Source organism: Bufo gargarizans, chromosome 3 (assembly GCF_014858855.1).
Source record: "Bufo gargarizans isolate SCDJY-AF-19 chromosome 3, ASM1485885v1, whole genome shotgun sequence".
Classification (NCBI taxonomy): Eukaryota; Metazoa; Chordata; class Amphibia; order Anura; family Bufonidae; genus Bufo; species Bufo gargarizans.
The window spans coordinates 127,671,971-127,686,976 of record NC_058082.1 but is presented as its reverse complement, the minus strand read 5'-3'; the positions used below and the strand labels follow the sequence as shown (position 1 = coordinate 127,686,976).

Here is a 15,006-nt window from a genome sequence, read left to right as displayed (position 1 = left end):
TGATCACCCGCCTGTCATTGATCACCCCCCTGTAAGGCTCCATTCAGACGTCCGCATGTGTTTTGCGGATCCGATCCATGTATCCGTGGATCCGTAAAAATCATACGGACGTCTGAACGGAGCCTGACAGGGGGGTGATCAATGACAGGGGGTGATCAATGACAGGGGGGTGATCAATGACAGGGGGCTGATCAGGGAGTTTATATGGGGTGATCAGGGGTTCATAAAGGGTTAATAAGTGACGGGGGGGGGGGGTGTAGTGTAGTGTAGTGTTTGGTGCGACTTTACTGACCTACCTGTGTCCTCTGGTGGTCGATCCTAACAAAAGGGACCACCAGAGGACCAGGTAGGAGGTATATTAGATGCTGTTATCAAAACAGCGTCTAATATACCTGTTAGGGGTTAAAAAATTCGGATCTCCAGCCTGCCAGCGAGCGATCGCCGCTGGCAGGCTGGAGATCCACTCGCTTACCTTCCGTTCCTGTGAGCGCGCGCGCCTGTGTGCGCGCGTTCACAGGAAATCCCGGTCCTCACGAGATGACGCATATATGCGTGACTCTGCGCAGGGCTGCCACCTCCGGACCGCACATCTGCGTTAGGCGGTCCGGAGGTGGTTAAAGGACCTGCTGAGATCATTTTAATAATCGTTTTGTTAACTCAGGTGAGAATGTTGACGAGCACAAGGCTGAAGATCATTATGTCAGGCTGATTGGGTTAAAATGGCAGACTTGACCTGTTAAAAAGAGGGTGATGCTTGAAATCGTTGTTCTTCCATTGTTAACCATGGTGACCTGCAAAGAAATGCGTGCAGCCATCATTGCGTTGCGTAAAAATGGCTTCACAGGCAAGGATATTGTGGCTACTAAGATTGCACCTCAATAAACAATTTATAGGATCATCAAGAACTTCAAGGAAAGAGGTTCAATTCTTGTTAAGAAGGCTTCAGGGCGTCCAAGAAAGTCCAGCAAGCGCCAGGATCGTCTCCTAAAGAGGATTCAGCTGCGGGATCGGAGTGCCACCAGTGCAAAGCTTGCTCAGGAATTGAGGCGACGACTTTTGGAAGATGGCCTGGTGTCAAGAAGGGCAGCAAAGAAGCCACTACTCTCCACAAACAACATCAGGGACAGATTGATCTTCTGCAGAAAATATGGTGAATGGACTGCTATGGACTGGGGCAAAGTCATATTCTCCGATGAAGCCTCTTTCCGATTGTTTGGGGCATCAGGAAAAAGGCTTGTCCGGAGAAGAAAAGGTGAGCGCTACCATCAGTCCTGTGTCATGCCAACAGTAAAGCATCCTGAGACCATTCATGTGTGGGGTTGCTTCTCATCCAAGGGAGTGGGCTCACTCATAGTTTTGCCCAAAAACACAGGCATGAATAAAGAATGGTACCAAAACACCCTCCAACAGCAACTTCTTTCAACAATCCAATAACAGTTTGGTGAAGAACAATGCATTTTCCAGCACGATGGAGCACCGTGCCATAAGGCAAAAGTGATAACTAAGTGGCTCGGGGACCAAAACATTGACATTTTAGGTCCATGGCCTGGAAACTCCCCAGATCTTAATCCCATTGAGAACTTGTGGTCAATCCTCAAGAGTCGGGTGGACAAACAAAAACCCACTAATTCTGACAAACTCCAAGAAGTGATTATGAAAGAATGGGTTGCTATCAGTCAGGAATTGGCCCAGAAGTTGATTAAGAGCATGCCCAGTCGAATTGCAGAGGTCCTGAAAAAGAAGGGCCAACACTGCAAATACTGTCTCTTTGCATAAATGTCATGTAATTGTCGATAAAAGCCTTTGAAACGTATGAAGTGCGTGTAATTATATTTCACTACATCACAGAAACAACTGAAACAAAGATCTAAAAGCAGTTTAGCAGCAAACTTTGTGAAAACTAATATTTGTCATTCTCTAAACTTTTGGCCACGACTGTATATACCATTGTAATGTCTGTCTTTTGGTTTCATTAGAAAGTCTATATAATCTCATTTCTGTCAGCTGTAGTTTGGCACATTAAGTAATATAATAATATCCTGCGACTGATGAATCTGTGACTTTTACTCACAAATTTTTTATTAGAAAATCAGAGCATACAGCATCTTCCATAGTGTCACAGTACAATGAAATACAATATAATTTGCGCATCACAGTACAGACTACCAAAATAGAAGACATTGGATGAGAAATTTACATTCATATAAGAAGAAACAAGGCCGTGAAGAGACGGCCAACAACAGTAATTAAAACTGCGCCACATTTAAAATTAATTAGTAGAAATGAAATATCTATCTCCTACAATTGCAAATCCGGTAAAGGATATGTTCTGGATATGTAAGATTATGTAGCGATGGCTAGATCTGTGTACTGTCTACAGACAGTTTGTAACGTTTTAATTATATTTTTGTGCAGAGTGCAGCATCTTTTCACTTGGACATTCCAGAACTGATTAGGTCGCTTCATCCGTGCAACCTAAATGAAAATGAAGTCCTTCTGTTAAAAGATGGAAAGGAAGAGACTAAATCCAATACACCAGAGGTAAGTGGTGAACTACACCAGACAGATAGTGTGGTGTAATGGGGTGTGCCATTTTCTACTAAATGCCTCTCTGATGTCATAAAATAAAAATGTAAGCCCATTACTGATACAGTGATGTCTCCTCTCCTTCTAACAGTTGCAACAGAAATTGAGCAGATAGTTATCTAGTTTTGTTGATAAAGATCTCTACACCACATTTATCATCTCTTTTATAATCTCTTTTACACCATGTTTTATGGGAAAGCGCATATTAGAGATGGATCCACGGGCCCCTATTCTCTGGAGGGAGACAAAAAGGGTATCCTTTTGGCCTTTGTTTGGCTGGTATAAGTCTGTATTGCCCTTTTTTGTGTATGGAATAGCACAGCGGATTTCCATACAGAGCCATTCAGTAACTTATACATCAATACCTGACTGCTCAAAGTGTCAGAAATAAAATCAGTAGGGAACTTTCTCCAAGATGCTCTATGATCCATGTAATAGATATCATGCCAGTTCCATATTAAGCATGCTTGGTCTGCTAAGCCCTCTGGTTCTACAGGGAGAAGACTCTCTGATACAGCCCTGATCAAAAGTTTAAGACCACTTGAAAAATGGCAAAAAATCATATTTAGCATGGCTGGATCTTAACAAGGTTCCAAGTAGAGCTTCAACATGCAACAAGAAGAAATAGGAGTGAGACAAAACATTTTTTAAGCATTCAATTTAATGAAAACAACGAAGAAACTGAAACAGGCTGTTTTTCAGCTGATCAAAAGTTTAGGACCACATGCCTTTTTAAAAGGCCAAATCTGGGCAAAGATGTGGATTCATTGTAATTTTCTGTCAGGTAGTCACACGTGATGGCAAAGGCAAAAAAACTCTCCCTTTTTGAACGTGGTCGGGTTGTTGAACTGCATAAGCAGGGTCTCTCACAGCGCGCCATCGCGTCTTGAGGTGGGACGCAGTAAGACAGTTATTTGGAATTTCCTAAATTCTTAAATGATCCTGAGGGTTATGGAACAAAAAAGTCAAGTGGAAGACCCAAAAAAAGTCATCAGCACTGAGCCAGAGGATCTAATTGGCTGTCCGTCAAGACACTGAACGATCCTTGACCCAAATTAAGGTCTTTACTGGTGCTGACTGCAGCCCCATAACCATCAGACGGCATCTGAGACTGAAGGGCTTCAAAAACAAAAAAGTCTTCAAAGACCTCGTCTCCTTGAACGCCACACAACTGCTCGTTTGGACTTTGCAAGAGAGCACCAAACATGGGACATTCAAAGATGGAAGAAAGTTTTATTCTCTGATGAGAAAGAATTTAACCTTGATGGTCCTGATGGTTTCCAACGTTACTGGCATGACAAGCAGATCCCACCTGAGATGTTTTCTACGCGCCACAGTGGAGGGGGCGCCATAATGGTCTGCTTTTTCCTTCAGTCGAACAATGGAGCTTCAGGAAGTGCAGGGGCGTCAAACGGCCGCTGGCTATGTCCAGATGTTGCAGAGAGCATTCCTAATGACTGAGGGCCCTTGTCTGTGTGGTAACGACTGGGTTTTTCAACAGGACAAGGCTACAGTACACAATGCCTGCAGGACAAGGGACTTCTTCCAGGAGAATAAAATCACTCTTTTGGCCCATCCTGCATGTTCCCCTGATCTAAATCCAATTGAGAACCTTTGGGGATGGATGGCAAGGGAAGTTTACAAAAATGGACAACAGTTCCAGACAGTAGATGGCCTTCGTGCGGCCGTCTTCACCACTTTGAGAAATGTTCCCACTCACCTCATGGAAACGCTTGCATCAAGCATGCTGAAACGAATTTTTGAAGTGATAAACAATAACGGCGGAGCTACTCATTACTGAGTTTATGTTTGGAAGTTGGATTTCTGTTTTGGGGGGAGGGGGGGTTAGTTTTCTTTTGGAGGTGTGGTCCTAAACTTTTGATCAGCTGAAAAACAGCCTGTTTCGGTTTATTCGTTGTTTTCATTAAATTGAATGCTCAAAAAATGTTTTGTCTCACTCCCATTTCTTCTTGTTGCATGTTGAAGCTCTACTTGGAACCTTGTTAAGATCCAGCCATGCAAAATATGATTTTTTTGCCATTTTTCAAGTGGTCTTAAACTTTTGATCAGGACTGTATATATGGATCCTTTCCTCACGCATGCTGAAGACAGCAAAAACAATTGCTCATAGCATAAAAGCAAACACTATTTTGTTTTCATCAAATATAAAAAAGGCTAGGGCACGACACGTTCCTGCCTGACCCAGGGTTTCACCCTCATAGCTTCTTCCTATTCATACAAGGTGTGTCTTCCAGTGAGCCGTAAACTGCCACCTTCACTCTATAAAAATAAAAAATTACATTTTGTAATACAAAAAGTGATTTAAAAACACACACATTTTTTTTAAGCACAACGTGAAAGTAGCCTAACTACATTCAAATCTCTTAGGAGTCCAGTGGTCGGTCACTGATTGGCAGCCTTCCTTGTGTGAGCGGGCATGCAGATGTAGCTGTATGAATGCCCATTGCACCCCTACTCCCGGAATGAGCAGGGATTTAAATGAATAATGAATAATTTCCCATAAAATATTAATGAATCTCCTGCTGTTGGCAGGTCAGACTGTATAAACAGCTTTATGACAGAATAATGAATGGAAAGAAGTGACCAAATCCTAAAGTGTGCTGAATGCAAAAATTAGATTTATCTCCATCACTCCGGCATGATTACAAATCTTCAGTGGTGAGGGAGTAGAGCAAAGTGTGTTCTTTTTGAATGTGACACCCTATAAAATTATCTTGCACCATAACATTGACTAGCATGGTGTCTGGGTTCAAAGTTCCCTATAATTCTGTTCTTCTTAGGCCTCTTTCACACTTGCGTTGTCCGGATCCGGCGTGTACTCCACTTGCCGGAATTACACGCCGGATCCGGAAAAACGCAAGTGTACTAAAAGCATTTGAAGACGGATCCGTCTTCAAAATGCGTTCAGTGTTACTATGGCAGCCAGGACGCTATTAAAGTCCTGGTTGCCATAGTAGGAGCGGGGAGCGGGGGAGCGGTATAATTACCATCCGTGCGGCTCCCGGGGCGCTCCAGAATGACGTCAGAGCGCCCCATGCGCATGGATGACGTGCCATGCGATCACGTCATCCATGCGCGTGGGGCGCCCTGACGTCACTCTGGAGCGCCCCAGGAGCCGCACGGATGGTAAGTATACTGCTCCCCTGCTCCCCACTACACTTTACCATGGCTGCCAGGACTTTAGCGTCCCTGCAGCCATGGTAACCACTCTAAAAAAGCTAAACGTCGTATCCGGCAATGCGCCGAAACGACGTTTAGCTTAAGGCCGGATCCGGATCAATGCCTTTCAATGGGCATTCATTCTGGATCCGACATTGCAGCAAGTCTTCAGTTTTTTTGGCCGGAGTAAAAAGCGCAGCATGCTGCGGTATTTTCTCCGGCCAAAAAACGTTCCGTTAAGGAACTGAAGACATCCTGATGCATCCTGAACGGATTTCACTCCATTCAGAATGCATTAGGATAAAACTGATCAGGATTCTTCCGGCATAGAGCCCCGACGACGGAACTCTATGCCGGAAGACAATAACGCAGGTGTTAAAGAGCCCTAAATGTGACATTGGGTAGAAACTGGGTAGGCAGAACAGTTCCTGGGACAAACGTACAGCGCCTGAAGGGTGTCGTGCCAGGGCCTCTAAGGGTTAGTCAGGCGTTATATAGCTGCCTCAGGAACTGTACATTCCAGCTTGCTCTGACTTCTCTCCACATCGGTGTCACATTAAGCAGGAGACCAGGATTTGAAAGTATTCTATTATGGATCATGTTGAGAAACACGTGGCACACATTTACTAAGCCTGTAGATGGGGTAAGCTTAGACAAGCTGTCTAGACCTGAGCTAGATTTTTTCCCAGTGGCTTAGGCTGGATGATAAATGTGGTGTAGAGCTAGACACTGACTCTGTAGCAACTATTCACTTTGAGATAGAATTGTAGGCCAGAATTGTGGGGCCTTCTTAGGCCATGCGCTTTCACATGAAGCTCCAGCTAAGCCCCACTCTTCAATCTGTGTTGACACCCTACTTGTGCCAATCTGACACGTTTTTTTAATACAGATTCTAGGTGTGGACACATTAATAAATATGGGCCATTCTGTGTGCTTCTTTATTATTGATTTCACTTTTTTTTTTTTCCCATCAGGGTCATTTTTCAGGAACAGTGTGTTTAATGAGTACATCATCATCTCCCTTCTGTACAAGTGATGCCTTGTTTGTAATGTTGAGCAAATATACAGCTGGTGTAAAATACGCAGTGGAGCAAGAATGCTTAAGCAGATTGAATACGAAGGCAGAGCACCATGAAGACGATGATACAAATCACTCTGTCTCTTCAATTGAGGATGATTTTGTAACTGCGTTTGAGCATTTGGATGAAGAGGAGCTTACAAATATAGGTGACAGCCAAGGTACTTTACAGTTACAGTGATCACTGCAATTAAACATAACTCTACCATTGCTTGTGACGTTCCACAGGGTTAGGAAAGTTGCAGTGAATACTGTAAATTAGTGTATTCTTCATTTCAGAACTACTGATTGTGAGGTCTGTTTGGGCCATGTTTCTAGAGAAATGTCTATTGTCCCGCTCTTTTGGAGGTGGAAATGAACAGGTCTTCACATTCTTACATAAAGTACCTGTCATTGCATACATGTGCAGTAATTCAAGATTTTCCTTTGCATGGGTTACATAATACAGGGTGGGCCATTTATATGGATACACCTTAATAAAATGGGAATGGTTGGTGATATTAACTTACTGTTTGTGGCACATTAGTATATGTGAGGGGGGGGGGGGGACTTTTCAAGATAGGTGGTGACCATGGTGGCCATTTTGAAGTCGGTGGATAGGTGGTGACCATGGTGGACATTTTGAATCCAACTTTTGTTTTTTTCAATAGGAAGAGGGTCATGTGACACATCAAACTTATTGGGAATATCACAAGAAAAACAATGGTCTTCACACACTGATAGAAACACTGCAGGAGAAATGCTAGCATAGGCTTCCAGTATCCGTAGTTTCAGGTGCTGCACATCTCGTATCTTCACAGCATAGACAATTGCCTTCAGATGACCCCAAAGATAAGTCTAAGGGGGTCAGATCTGGAGACCTTGGGGGCCATTCAACTGGCCCACGACGACCAATCCACTTTCCAGGAAACTGTTAATCTAGGAATGCTCGGACCTGACACCCATAATGTGGTGGTGCACCATCTTGCTGGAAAAACTCAGGGAACGTGCCAGCTTCAGTGCATAAAGAGGGAAACACATAATCAGTGTGTGAAGAGTGGGAGAAGAGGGTTGCATTTACAATCCAACACAATGGGCAGCACATTGAACACATTTTATAAGTGATCAGAAACTTGTAAATAACTCATGAAAGAATAAAGTTGCGTTAAAATCAAGCACACCATTGTTTTTCTTGTGAAATTCCCAATAAGTTTGATGTGTCACATGACCCTCTTCCTATTGAAAAAACAAAAGTTGGATTCAAAATGGCCGCCATGGTCACCACCCATCTTGAAAAGTTTTCCCCCTCACATATACTAATGTGCCACAAACAGGAAGCTAATATCACCAACCATTCCCATTTTATTAAGGTGTATCCATCATCAGCAAATGATCAATGATCTATTGTTTTCTTTTTTTTTAGTTTTTTTTTTCTTTTGTTTAAACATATTAAACATTTTCGATAAAACTTTTTAACATTTTCGATATCCTAAAATAAACACTGAGATCTTGCAGTTTTCACTGTGGCCTCTGAGCCTCACAGTCGGCTGACACTTCCTGTTTTGTAAATATCACAGGCAGGATGACACTGACAGATAACACCTCTGTACAGGTAATATAGGATCTACCACGAACAATAGATGATGGTCACATCTCCTTTACCTGCTTGCACAATACACAGGTCATAGAGCATGCACACAGAAATCTCCTATAGAAGTCAGAGAGGGGCATATGCTAAAGTACTATTGTGTCATAAAAAAGTCACAAATTATGGTCACACCACATTTACACTGTAATTTAGCCCAGTCCGCAAGATTTACTATAACTTGACTCCTTTTGCCGTTACTAAGGCGAGATGAGACACAGTCCCAACCACCTCCCGGCCGGGAAACAGCAGAGCCATGCACAAGAGCTACTGAAAAACGTAGCACAGCAAGCTATGCTGTTTTTCTCAGATAGCATAGCTTGTTGTGCTACACTGTTTCCTTACCTCTCATGCACAGCAATGAGGGCTACTAAAACAGCAAAGCTCTGGAGCGCTCTGCTGTTTCCCAGCCAGGAGGTGTTTGGGACTGTGTCTCATCTCGCCTTAGTAACAGCAAGATGAGACTACCCCTTTAAGTTTCTGGCGCATGGAGGGCTAGGGGATATGCCTAGTATAAGAGGCATCTGTCTCTTAATAAGTTAGATGTTTCTTACTCCAGCGCAGGGAGATCAACACAGGCATTTGGGATCGTCAGTCTTGATAAATCTCCTTCATTTATTCCATAAAAAAATCTGCAATCAAAAAATGAAAACAGATTAGAAAAAAAGAATGTGTCACTATCTGATTTTAATTAGTAGAAAAAAAAAATTGGTGATACATTCCCTTTGACTTACATTAAACTACTCCACATATAAAATATAACTACTTAAAGTGTTATTCCCAACGAAACACAGCACTACTACTCCATTCAGAAATTTTGTTTAAAGAAGCTTTCTGAGATTTTTATACTGATGAGATGACCTATCCTCAGAATAAGTCATCAGTATCTGATCGGTGGGGGTCCGACACCCATCCCCCTGTCGATCAGCTGTTTGATAAGGCAGCTGCGCTCCTGTGAGCAACGTGGCCTTTGCACAACTTTTCCTAGGCCAGTGATGACACGTTCATGTGTCACGTGGCTTAGGAGCATCTCTGCTCCATTCAAGTTAGCGCAATACCAAGCACAGCTGCTATACAATATACGGCACTGTGCTTGGTAAGCTGCAGTAAGTGCCGGGTGCCTTCTCAAACAGCTGATTGGCGGGGGTCCTGGGTGTCAGACCCCACGATCAGATTTTGATGACCTAGGTCATCAGTTAAAAGATCCTGTAAAACCCTCTTAAGAGATGATTTCTTTTAAGAGGTGTCTTATGTCTTAAAGTGTTTATTCCGAATGAGAAAAAATGTGGCTGATTTCTTCCACAAATAGTGCCACACCTATGAACAGGTTGTGTGTGGTTATGCAGCTGATCACCATTCACTTCAGTAGAGCTGAGTTGTAATACCAGACACAGCCCTTGGATGGGTGTGTCACTGTTCTTAGAAGAAAGCACTATTCTTTCTAATTCTGTATAACCCCTTTAAATTTACAATGTGGCCAAAACGCTTGCATAACTTGTCACAAGGCAGAGGCATTGAAACACATTCCTCTGCTGGAAGAATTAAACTAGTGGATACACTATTCTTATCCCTAAACTGGAGATTGGGAGGCCAGATACGCTATTTGGGATCGAACAGATAAAGATATTTAGAGGTCCATCTGTGTTCAGTTTTCTCATTGTAGGCATCCGTGTTATAGCATGTTTTCTGTGACCATTTATCCGTTAATTCAGTTAGTTAACATTCTCATTTTTCAAACTCCTTACATTCTAGGACTTGGATGGGAAACTCTGAAAAACCAACGTGATGCTTCTTCCCAAACTCAGCCTACTCATTGCTTAGATATCAGTGGATCAAAAATCCTATTCAGCTCAGTACGCCGTCGATCGTCTATCAAATCTGCAGTTCTAATGGGTTACTTAGGACTTGCAGAAATGTCATCTTCTGTTAAAAATACAGTTACAACATCAATGTATAATACCTGGACACAGAGAACTGTTTCTGCCCATGAGAAAATATTTTCTCAGTCTCCTGTGGAAACCTCCGAATCTGAGTGCTCAAGTCCAAGTCCTATAATTTTCTTAGATGAAGAGGGTTACCAGAAAAGCTTAAAAGCAAAGCTTAACCTGCCAAAGATTCCTGTTGGCAAAGATGGCATTGAGGACTCTGACTCTGAATTAAGTGAATTCTTCGATAGTTTTGATAGATTTGATGAACCAGAATCATCATTAGAAGCCCTCTCTCAAAATAACCATATAGCTGTTCTAGCAAGCCCATCCAAAAAAAGAAAGTGTGCCAAAGAAAACATTAGTACCGTTTGCATGAATCCACAAAAGTTTAAAATTGATTGTCCGACACTTTCAGCCAGTGTGAAGAAGCCTACTCCTCGTAAAGCAGAATCTCCCTTTAGTAGCATGAGTGATTTACAAGACTCCCCTCGTCCAAAAAAGACGTGTTCTGACGACAGTGGTACATTGTTTAGTCCTATTCGATCATCTGCTTTTAGTCCTCCTGGAGTTCCCTCTGCAACAGAGTGTACAGCTCATTTAGTTGGTCGTGGTGATATTCCTCCATCTAAGGACAACTCTTATGACCGGTTAAGTGAATACGCAAACCGGGTGTGCAGTGACATGTTTGACACGATTTTAAATGCCAAACCGCCCTCCAACATTGTAAAGAAAGAGAAAACTCCAAAACTAAAACGTAAATCTCATGGCAAAGAGTCGGAACGGAAGTCTAAGTCAAAACACAAATCCCTTAAGGGAGGAATTCAGAAATTTGCTGCAGACCTGGTAGAAAGGAGTTTAGGCAATGCATTTAAAGACTTGCAGAGAGGTGTTTCATCTTGCACCAGTGCACTGTGTCACCTAGCTGCAAGGCTAACTTCATATGTTTTCCAAATGGCGTTCTATGAAATTGGAAGGAGGCAGGCATTCTCAATTAAGAAACGTGCCATTAATAGCCTGGCAAACCTCATGGTGAGTGAAGTCATTACTAGTGCTCTACAAGAGCTCAGATATATAAAGAAGCAGATGGTTACCAATGCAGTAACCCGTTTTGCTGCAGATCTTGCTGAGGAGCTTGTTTTTGAAGGAATTATGGAAGTGTGTCAGTTTTCTCACCCACCTACTCCAAGTGCTTCTTACTGCCAATCATTTGATTATGAAGATGTAGTTGTTAGTTCTTATGCTAAAGACTTATCAGAATCAGTCATTCAAGAAGCTTTTATTGAGCTTTCTCAGATGAATGTGGGTTTTACACCAGAAGCTGCTATAAGTGTTTCAATGGATAACCTCAAATACGTAAGCTCTGAAGGTATGATGCAGGGAAGTCAATCATCGCCCATATTCCCTGCTCCTACAACTCAAGAAATTTCTCCAGTAGAACAGAAGTCTAAGAAAGACTACACTGTGCAGTATGCTTTGTTCTTTACATCTGGTCTTGTGAGCTCTGTTCCTGTGCCTATAGCTGCTAAAGTTTTGAGCCAACAACCAATATCAAATGATCAAATGGATATTTCAGCAAGCAAAAATTGGTGTGCTGACAATGTAAACAATTATCACATTTCTACAAACAGCATTGCTGATATGTCATCTGATAAACAGATTATACTTGGTAATGGCCAGCAAGATGGAGTCAATACCTACTCAGTGACAATGGTGGATATGATTGTAAATGAAGCATATGATGTTATAAAGGTGGCCAAAACTGTGGATGATTATGCTGAAATAATGACCAGAAACATAACTGGCATGCCTTTCCAGGACTCTTCACAAAATCGTGTTGAAGATTTAGGCAAGGTTATTTTAAAAAATTCTGTAGGCAAGAGCACACAAATGTCTTCTAACAAATTAGAAGAAATTAAATCCAGCAATCTGCTTGATTACAATAAAAATCTGACTGAAATGATTTATTACTCTACAAAATCTCCAGAGCAGCAAAAAAGAATTTTTAGATGTCCTCAAGCAGTGGGCCATGCCACTTTAAACCCGTACTTTACTGTTAAGCAGTTGGAGAACAGTTACAAATGTGACCCTACAGAGAAACATCCCTTAAGCACTTGTCCAGGAACATCAAATGCTTCAAATAATAAATTGGATACAACTTCTGGAAGAAATGTTCATAGTACTGGTGGGTCTGATCCCTCACTGTTTGGTCTTCACAGTTGTCTTCCTCATATTAACAGTTTTTCCTCAGTAATGTGTAGTTGTGGTGATGACTTTGTTGAAGAAAAGAATAATCAAAAAGACTCTGTGTCTACACTGCCTGGTACACCACCTCCAACACCGTTGACAACTTATGACATAAGTCCAGAAAGGAGTATGAGAAAGCTTAATAAGAGACTGAAAGGACAACTGGCAAAAGAGTTCTATCCGGCCACCCCACCTTCTACTCCTCATTTGTCTGTACATGAACATGACAATGGGAAAAAAGATGATTTTATGCTTAGGCTCATGAGATCACTTTCTGAAGAAGTTGAAAGCTCTAGCAGTGATGATAGTTCTGAAGAGCTTGAGGTATCAGAAGAAACCTTCAGATATGCAGACTACTTATCCAGCAACATCATATCTATTGCCACTGACATGGCTTCTTACTCATTAGATGATGACTCTTCACAGGGAGCAACATCAAAGAACCTGTCACAGTTAAGTGTACTGAGTGATAAATGGGGTTATCCTGCCTACATGAGAAATATTACAGAGGAGCTGTTAGAGACTTTGTGCAACTATGCAAACAGTGTTGCTGGTGAAGTCATCAGTGATGCAAAGGAAACCATAGGAAGCCGAAAGAACTCTTTATGTGATGTAGAGTATTGTAGTTCTCAAACATCTGGCAAAGATTGTCGACCGAAAGAGAGTTCCTTGAAGTATGTAGGTATGAATTTTAAAGCATATGATCCTACCACTCTTTCTCTGCCTAGTAACTGTGGTTTAGGTTTGACATCGAAGTACCCCAGCTGTGAAAGTGTGACTGAAGAATATGCAGATCATCTTATCAGAGTGCTAAAGATGGAAGGAGGGAATAGTGAGTTAATTTTAGATCAATATGCAAGCAGGTTAGTTTATAGAGCTATGAAGTCTGGCCTCCAGCAGGCCTCAAAAACTATTAAAGTTCAGTGTAACAGGAAGATTGTGTCTAGAGTTAAATCTGAGGCCAATACTAGCAAAGAAATTCTTCGATTGTTGAATAGGACCCACCATTCAGAGAAAGACAAACGTAGACAAAGTAATGTTACCCTTCATTCATTTACTGAGGACTCTGTACAGAAACCTGAATTTGCTGGACTACTTCATTTTGCAGAGTCCCTTGCACAGACTATAACTTGTGATGTAAGGAGAAAGCTCAAAATGTCTGCTGCATCTCTTCCAAAATCACTGACAGATTCTTGTCTTTACTCTAAATCAAAAAATGATTATGTCACCAGTGATCTTGTCAAATCCTCATTTCCCAAGTCACTCCTTTCCTCACCATATAAGCAGAAACTGTACCACAGCACCAGCAGTTTAAATGATCATGGTCTTAATGATGGGATTCTAAAAGCTATTGAGCAGTATGCTTGCAAAGTTGTTGACCGAACCTTGGAGGTTAGCATGGAAGCAGCCAGGCTGCAGGCTGTGGAGAGTAAGAAGAAAACTGGGAAAGTTACTCAAGCTGGAAAACTAATCCATTCTTATGGAACTGCATGCAGGCTATGTAGTGCAATAGAGCAGCATGGCAGCTCTGTATCGCCTTGTCACTTCTTGCTGGGACATGATAGCTCAAGAAAAGGTAAACTGTGCTGTAAGTCCAGACTAAATTCTTGTCAAAAATCAAGAATCTTTCAGCTTAACATCCCTAAAATTCACATTGACCTTGATAAAAGATCATTGATTGCTGATAAAATAGTAAGTGCCGCGCTAGAAAAAGCAGAACGTGAGCTGAGTAGCGGATGTCCGGGAGCTGATAGCGGCATCGGACACAATGGCATGAGCTTTGCTGAAAGTCTTACTGCAGAAATCATGATGTCTGCTATGAAGAATGTCGGGCACGTCAATATAAGGTAAGGAGTTGTCTGTATGAAACTGGAAAGCATTCCTCCAAAATTTTGGAGAAATACTCCAGAAAAAAATGTGTACTTTGCTTATTTATTGTTATACGTGATCAAGACCTTGGGTCACAACTAGTACAAACCGAAGGGATCACAGCACTCCAGTGATCCCCAAGAGGACACCCGCAGATGATGTCGAAACCTACTTGGTGATGTATGAGAAGGTGGCCACAAGGGAAAAGCTACCTCGAGACCAGTGGGCTGAGGTTGTCACTCCGTTCCTGGCATCCGATTCCCAGTGGTTCCTATTTCAGCCGACTACCAGAAAGTCAAGGGTGAGGTTCTGGCAAGACTAGGGGTGAACGTGTTGGTCCGGGCCCAGCTGGTGCATCAGTGGGGGTTCAACCCGGCTGAGCCTGCAAGACCCCAGTATTATAACTTCACTTCTTACAAAAATGGCTATAGTCTGACGTATTGAGTCCCACTGCTATGCTGGAGTGTCTGTTAGCCGATATGCTCTGGAGGGCTTTG

General features: G+C 42.3%; 1 protein-coding gene across 3 annotated transcripts in view; it reads left to right on the top strand.

Annotated features, from left to right (window-relative positions):
* Positions 1 to 15,006, top strand: part of AKAP11 (A-kinase anchoring protein 11) — a 117,739-nt gene that overhangs the window by 74,178 nt on the left and 28,555 nt on the right. For 2 of the 3 annotated variants that reach the window (XM_044287757.1, XM_044287755.1), the window contains exons 5-7: positions 2,416 to 2,541; positions 6,741 to 7,005; positions 10,221 to 14,487. In XM_044287757.1, the coding sequence (XP_044143692.1) occupies positions 2,416 to 2,541; positions 6,741 to 7,005; positions 10,221 to 14,487 (4,658 nt within the window). The remainder of the gene's footprint in view (positions 1 to 2,415; positions 2,542 to 6,740; positions 7,006 to 10,220; positions 14,488 to 15,006) is intronic. The other variant, XM_044287756.1, reaches the window with a different exon arrangement.